General features: G+C 39.9%; 1 protein-coding gene across 2 annotated transcripts; it reads right to left on the reverse strand.

Moving 5' to 3' along the window:
• Nucleotides 1-2,585: 2,585 nt before the first annotated feature.
• Nucleotides 2,586-7,232, reverse strand: psma8 (proteasome 20S subunit alpha 8). 2 transcript variants are annotated; one of them, XM_026149477.1, is made up of 8 exons: nt 7,122-7,232; nt 6,741-6,963; nt 4,251-4,377; nt 3,969-4,093; nt 3,664-3,786; nt 3,456-3,575; nt 3,151-3,213; nt 2,586-3,069 (listed from the first exon to the last, which is right to left on the reverse strand). In XM_026149477.1, the coding sequence occupies exons 2-8, from the start codon at nt 6,840-6,842 to the stop codon at nt 2,974-2,976; spliced, it is 756 nt and encodes a 251-aa protein (XP_026005262.1). In that variant the 5' UTR covers nt 6,843-6,963; nt 7,122-7,232; the 3' UTR covers nt 2,586-2,973. The 2 variants fall into 2 exon arrangements, with proteins under 2 accessions (XP_026005262.1, XP_026005261.1); XM_026149476.1 differs by lacking the exon at nt 7,122-7,232 and having other exon boundaries at nt 6,741-6,982.
• Between the last annotated feature and the right edge of the window lie 72 nt (nt 7,233-7,304).

Raw genomic sequence — 7,304 nt, forward strand, 5'->3', positions numbered from 1 at the left:
ACAGCGGTATCTGTTACTTGACTGTATGTGCATCTCTGTGCTGTGATGGTGAGAGCGGTAGGGGTATGCTGGAGAAAGAAAACAGCTGAAAATCAATGTACGATGTGCGAGAGAGAGAGAGAGAGGAAAGAGATTTGAAGACAGAAAAAGATAAGATGTGTGATAAGAGATAATAGAATGATATTCAAAATATATCCCTGGAGCTAGAAGTTAAAAGAGAACATTAAAAGAAAACATTTTTGGATAACTTATGGATATGTAAGCCAGTACACCAATACGCCCGAACTTTACTTCATACTGACGCAGAGCCCTAAAGGGCATTGGTGGAGGCAGGCCAATCTGCTATACCCAAACAATGTGTGTGTGTAACTGTCGACATGTGACATGCAGAAAAGGGACAGTGTTGAGAGCGTAGCCTTTTATGACCCAACACACTTTGACAGCTTGGCCATCGCTTGAGGACACAGGCAATGTTGCTTTTTCATGTGACAATTTTAAGCAAAACAACTCTCCCTCGATGGATTCGATTGTTTCAGAGAGCCTTTGTGGCCGTGTACGTTAAAGTACAGAGACACGTCACAGTGGCCAGTAGATTCTGCTCGCTGCTAGCTAGAGGAGTCATACTGTCAATCTGTAGAACAAAAAGTGAGAGAAAGTGTAAGCGATATGATGGAAACTGCTTTTATGCAACACTGCGCTCTGCTGGTAGAGAGGCTGCTAACACGTTGATTAATTTGGCACAAGGAGGGAGACAGGCTTTGCAGGACTAATGCAACCTTAGTTCCCCGAGGATGCGAGTGTGCTTCTATCCTTGAAGCAGTTACCTCATTTGGACCTAAGGACATTTTGCACTGGCAAATTTTAAATATCCCAGGAGGGGCATACTTTGAAATATGGCCACAGGGTGGAACATCAGAATGACAAAAATGTAGATACTTAAAGTGAAATCTGCCTGTGACTTGGAGACCAACTAGAGAGGATAGCATTGAACAAGAGGTTCTGACTGTTGAAGTAGATCCAGCAAATTGCTTAAATCTCATCCAGCTATTGTTTAACATCATCTACAAAATACGAATGAATGACGCTTAAAGTGTACATGAACGCACGCAGATGGAAGAGATGCAAGGATTGTTTTTTTTTTAAAAGCTCTGTTACGTGTTCACATTAATACATTGTGTGTGTGCAATTGGCCTGTAAGCTGTGTGTATGCATGCGCATACAAATAATGCACCGTCGACAGCCTGCAGCAGTGTGCATTCTTGCTCGGAGAGTACATGTCCCGAGGCCTTGTTCCTCCGTCAATGACCTCTGGTGAAGCCATTATTTTCTGCATTAATGATGAGTAGCAGCCAGCGATGAGAGAGATGGACTTAGTCCTGAGGCACAGTAGCACCGATTATGGGCAACAACAATGCCAGCAAAAAGAAAGACGGAAAACTCTTCCCACAAGCAGTTCAAACGACTCGGAGTCTTAGCGAAGAATAAGCTGCATTTGCCTTATTGGCAAGATGAATTAGATAACCTAGAGGATTACCCAGAATGCACTATACCTATAGCTTTTCGTTTGGCTAATTTAGCGTCTCTCTGTCCACAATATGAACACCCCCCCAAAAAAACTAATGGCCGCTACAGCCAAGTAATATTAAAATCCAACTGGAAATGCATTAGTGAGAGCAATTAGCGTATGGATGAAATGGCTGAGAGTGAGTTACACAAAACCCATTATGTCCTACAATATATTAACTTATTACATGGGAAAAGATATCAGAGCACTAATTGATCTCGGACATCAGCAGAAACACCAACCTGTAAAGACTCACAAACAAGACAAAGTGCAATTGCTCTAGTCAAGGCAGCCAGGGCACCCACTCAGGAAATCCTGGCTTGGGGAGATGACTCTAAATGAAGGACTTTACCATTCACCATTATGTCTTTGGTAAGAGTCAGAGGGAACCCCCGGGGCTCTTCAGCACAGCACGGTACAACTTTTCAAAGGGCTCCAGATTAAAGTCACTGAAAGTTCCCACTGGGGTCTGAGGCCAGGATCCCATTAAGCAGCCCTACCACACCGCCGGCCATAATTGTGTCGTTGAGAATTCAGAGCAGTGGTTGCTTGATAAGCGAATTTAGGGAGAAATAAAAAAGGAGAGGCAAAAAAGGGGGTCTCGTTGGGCCACCATTAGACACTTCATTCGTTCATCACTAATTCGTTTTAAATGACTGAGGGAAAGGTGAGCACTTTATAAAGCAATCCAAGCTTCCAGCAACTCCCCACCCCCTTCCATTTTCAGGTCTGTGCAACAGAATGCTGATAAATGAAAAACATTACACTTTATAGCCACACGCTTCACTTCTGCTGGTGGCGTTTTTAAACTGTAGTTATCTTTATCACACTACTTGCGTTGCAGTAGAATAATCAATAAAGAGAGTGAGGAAATCTTGTGCTCTTTTTCCAAGCCTCATCTTGAAGAAACCAGTCTTTGTTGCTAGGAGTGTCACTACTAATAATTTCAGTCATTTTTATACAATGGCTGTATTTCGTAGAGCAAGCTGGTATAATGGAGTGAAACAACTTTTATAATAAATCATACAAACAACTCTGCTTTTATTGAGTATTTTGTTTCATTAAGGTTCTGAGTATCACATACAGTTTATTTTAACACCGGGGAGTTATTAGAATTGTTTACTGAATGATAAAAAAAAATGTGACCATAGTTTAAGATCTGAACCCTAACCTGAGATCTACGACTGTGTGTTTTCGCAATAGTCAGCTCAACAGTTGGATGTATAATTCTGAAGGTCTTTACAACTGGTATAGCATCTACACAATAAGTGAAAATCACAAGTTATGAGTCATTTCTTTACAATGAAATAAATGAATAAACCTTCTGAAACCTGCTAATATTTGGAACTTAAGTATGATATCATCATCATCATCCAAGTGCAATAAGGACAAGATTTTATACAACTGCTTTATGTGGATTTTTTCTGCTTTTTCTTCTCTGCTTCTTCTTCTTTTTCCTTTTCAATCTCAGCCACCAGGGTCTCAATTTCCTTGGATTCCAAAATCTGCAAAGAACAAAATGCAAACCCATTAGCACTTTAGTGAACTAGTAGAAAAAATAAAGTAACATTTGCCTTGTTAATTACCTTCAGTGGCTGATTTCGTCTGATAACAGCAAGTTCAATATTTTTCCCTCCTGACTGGACAACCTGTGACCAGCAAACAAAAAATAAAGTGAATACTGTGACCAATTCAGGACACATTTACTACGCCTGCTAAGACCACACACACACCCACCCCCCCCATTGGAAAGCTATATAGAAGTTATAGTTTATTTGGCAGCAGTTTGTGCTCTTTGATGAAACCACGACTGTTTAATTTCACATCATAGAAGATGTAAATACACTGAGTTCAACATATATGGAAATGCAGAAACTAATCGTAACCTTACCTCAAGCAAAGCTTTGATGGCCAACTTGATTGCCTCATTGTCCCCAGCAATGGCTTCTTCTGTGTAATTCTTCTCCAAGAACTCTCTCACAGTTTTTGCGCTACGGCCGATTGCATTTGCCTGTTTTGTTGTTTTTCAAAAATACATTTTTTAAAAGTCATTTTCATACTTGTACAAGAAACCTTTTGGACACAGAAATCCTACTGACCTTCCAGGCATGGTACGTTCCTGACGGGTCCGTCTGATACAGCCTGGGAGTTCCATCGTAGTCAAAGCCAACAATTAATGCAGAGATGCCAAACGGCCTGCGACCATTGCTTTGAGTATAGCGCTACAAATACATTTAAAAAAATAAAAATTAAAAAAAAATTTGACAGGTTATTCAAGACTCTGTACTGAAAATGAAACGGCTAGCAACCATGGTGCAGTGCACAAATGCCTACTGAAAGGAATAGCTAACACATGCCTTTTTGAAGGTGTTAACAGTAAACGACTGCTCAGATGCTTCCATACCTGTTTCAGTGTAGCTATGTAGCGTGTGATGTATTCCACTGTGACTGGGTCCTCAACTGTTAGCCTGTGGCTCTGGCACTCAACACGAGCTCTGTTTATCACAATACGAGCATCTGCGGTCAAACCTATAAAACAATGAATGAGGCCATTTAACACATTACAAAGCTAAAACAAAAATATAAAAGCCAAGTACTAACACATGACACAGCTGTCTTCTACTATGCCATGTTAAATAATGAACACATTATTCAGTTATGGAAAGAAAAGTATTATCTGGGATACCTGCAAATGCCATGCAGACGTGCTCATCCAGTGCGCATATCTTGCGGACAGTCCTTTCCTCCTGTAACTTTGCAACAGATTTCTTCTCCACACCAAGGACAACAATGTCTTTACCTCTGATTCCCACCTGCATATATAAAAAAAGAAAAAAAGAAAACATTAATATTAATTTTCTCCCACAGGCTAGCAGTTGACGTGAGTAAATAGTATACAGCAAATATTCAGATTCCCAAATAAATCTACAAAGCGGATACCTCTGCATGTTTGATTTGGCAGAGTTTTAAGCTGCAAGGCTCCAAATAAGTTTATGTGTCCAGGTGTAAATGAAAAATTCCCCAATAAGTTGACTAAAGAAAGTAAGTACACAATGCAAAGTATATCAGAGGGACAGCTCAGGTTGAGGTTGAGGAGAGATAGTGAATACAGTGAACAAGGGAGCTGACTATGGAGCTGCCAGGCAGGAGCAAATGAGGAAGAGCAAAAAGAAGATACATAAATGTAATGAAGGTGGACATGCAGAGGGTTGGCATGACAGAAGAGGATTCTTGGGATAGGGTGAGACAAAGGCAGATGATCTGCTGTGTTGACCCCTAAAGGGAGCAGCCAAAAAAGGAATTAGAAGAGAGTGATGACATTTTTCAGTTACAACTAGGGCTGCCACAAACGATTATTTTGATAGTCGACTAGTCACCGATTATTTTTGCGATTAGTCGACTAATCAGATCATCATCCATTGGACGTAAAACTACAGCTTATTGCACCAGCAGCATCTGCTCTTATATAACTATCATTAGCTTACAGCTTTAAGTGTTTAAGGTCTGTGCTAACTAAAAATAAAGACAAGATGATAGTTTATTAAATTTTAATGAAATTTGCAGATTGTTTCGGTGAAGTTTAATAAACTCCTTGCTATCTAAAATATAACAGGACACCGGAGTATATTCTCGAGCATCTCACACTTCTGATAATCAGTTGTCTGCTTGACGTTTATTCAGCTGTGTAAAAACTATAACTTTAATCTCAGACAAACTGATTTACTCAGGAACAAATAAAATACAAAAAAAAGCCAAACAATAACATTTTAAGTTATCTAAGTGACTCATATATATTTTAACCTGAGTAGCGCAAGACGGCGGTGGGTTTGAAAACGATTTGCGGGGAGTCCGGTGTTCTCACGGCGCTAGTGAGCCTAGCCCCCGGCTCGCTAACGAGCTAGTGGGTAACAGATGTCTCCGAAAACGTCGGAGCGCTTTTGAAAATATGTGGTGTCCTGATAAACTGAGCAGATATGAGGTTTACACAGCTACATTCTCGCCTGAAAATATGTTAAACGTTTATTTTGTGACCCAGAAAGAATAATAAGAGTAACATTAAAACTAACTAGCTGCCGCCATTGTTGGAAACTGCGCTGGGCCGCGCTATGAATTCTGGGACACAGCTGCTCCTTCTTCTTCTTCTTCTTCTTCTTCTTCTTCTTCTTCTTCGGGGTTTAGCGGTAGCTGACATCCTTGTACATGCAATGCTGCCATCTTCTGTTTCAGTCCGTTATTACACTCTTAAATCCTGCCACTTATTCCTGCGTCTTTTGTGATCTTACAAAGCTTCAAACGACGCGTCGACTATTAAATCAGTCGTCGACGATTTTGATAGTCGACGTAATCGTGACTAGTCGACAAATCGTGGCAGCCCTAGTTACAACCTCAGTAAAACCCAATTAAAAACTCTGCTCAGGTCACAGGTGTTTGGGTTTTTTATTTTTATGTGAGGTTTTTTCTGTGGTCCACCTGTCCAAAAAGGAGCCCTCTACAAAGTAATCAGTTATCATAGCCAAATTTACTCAACAACCCTGATTAGGACTTATTTAAGATTACTCCCAAACACTCTAAAGTTAGAATTTTTTTTTTTGCATTTATTTTCATATAATAAATATAAACCGTTTGGTTTAGCCTTCATCGTTTCTCAGTGTCCTTTCTAAGCCACTATTATGACAGATGTTACCTGTAACCAGGGGAGCTGTGACTTAGTAGCTTTGTGAGTTTATAACCTTTGTCACTAAACCTTAACATAACTACCATTAGTTATGAGGCTACTACAGTGGCTTTTCGGTGATTTAGAGGGAGATATAATATGCTGAGTAAAATTCAACTTTCCAGACCAGGTAATAATCAATCATGGGTACTTGCAAACTCCTGTCAGTTAGTACCAACACAACGAAAATGAAAGTTAAGTGAAGAGTGACACAGCGACAAAATGCTAGCTAACGCTGACTGCTTTTTGTTTGCCATTTCCGGCATTAAAAATATGTATTACACATTAGCACGCCAACAAGCTCGTAAAATTGCAACAAAGCCTTTGTCCATAACAGAAGGTGTTAAGAAAGAAAACTGCTAAACACATAAAGGAAACCGCTAGCCGCGCGTTGATCGGCTAATCTAGCGTCACCCATGTTGCTATCGTTAGCTTTAGCATTAGTTTCATTTAAAGACTTACCGCTGTAGAACCTTTCTTTACAGCTTCCTGTGCATACTCCACTTGAAACAGATGACCATCGGGAGAAAAGACAGTAATAGCTCTGTCATATCTTGCCGCCATTGCACCGCAAGACGCGTATTATAGCAATAAACTGGAGAAAAGGCTACCAAATGATTCAGCTTGTTAGCAACAAGCGATTCACTCCGTGTGTTGAAAAGGGCGCCTGCGCATGACCTGTGAACTGAGACGATACCAAAAGTGGAGTCCACCCAGAGGGAACTTGTGATTAAAACATAATACTCTGTATAATTTTATTGGTTCTCCGAAAAACAGAAATCGTAAAAAGTAGAATATTACACTACGAGCATATACGGTATTTTAATATCAAGTTTCATTTACTTTATATATTGAGAGAGGTTCCTCCTTTGAATACGGATGCTATAAGAGTGAATAAGAGTACATAAATCCCAGGACTGATATTAGTTATTACTACCAAAATATATGCAATGTTATTTTTAATTAGATATATACACTAAACGCTCCGCTTTCCCCCTTTTTCTGGCAGTTTATTTTATATGGTCT

This window comes from Astatotilapia calliptera, chromosome 18 (assembly GCF_900246225.1).
Source record: "Astatotilapia calliptera chromosome 18, fAstCal1.2, whole genome shotgun sequence".
Lineage (NCBI taxonomy): Eukaryota > Metazoa > Chordata > Actinopteri > Cichliformes > Cichlidae > Astatotilapia > Astatotilapia calliptera.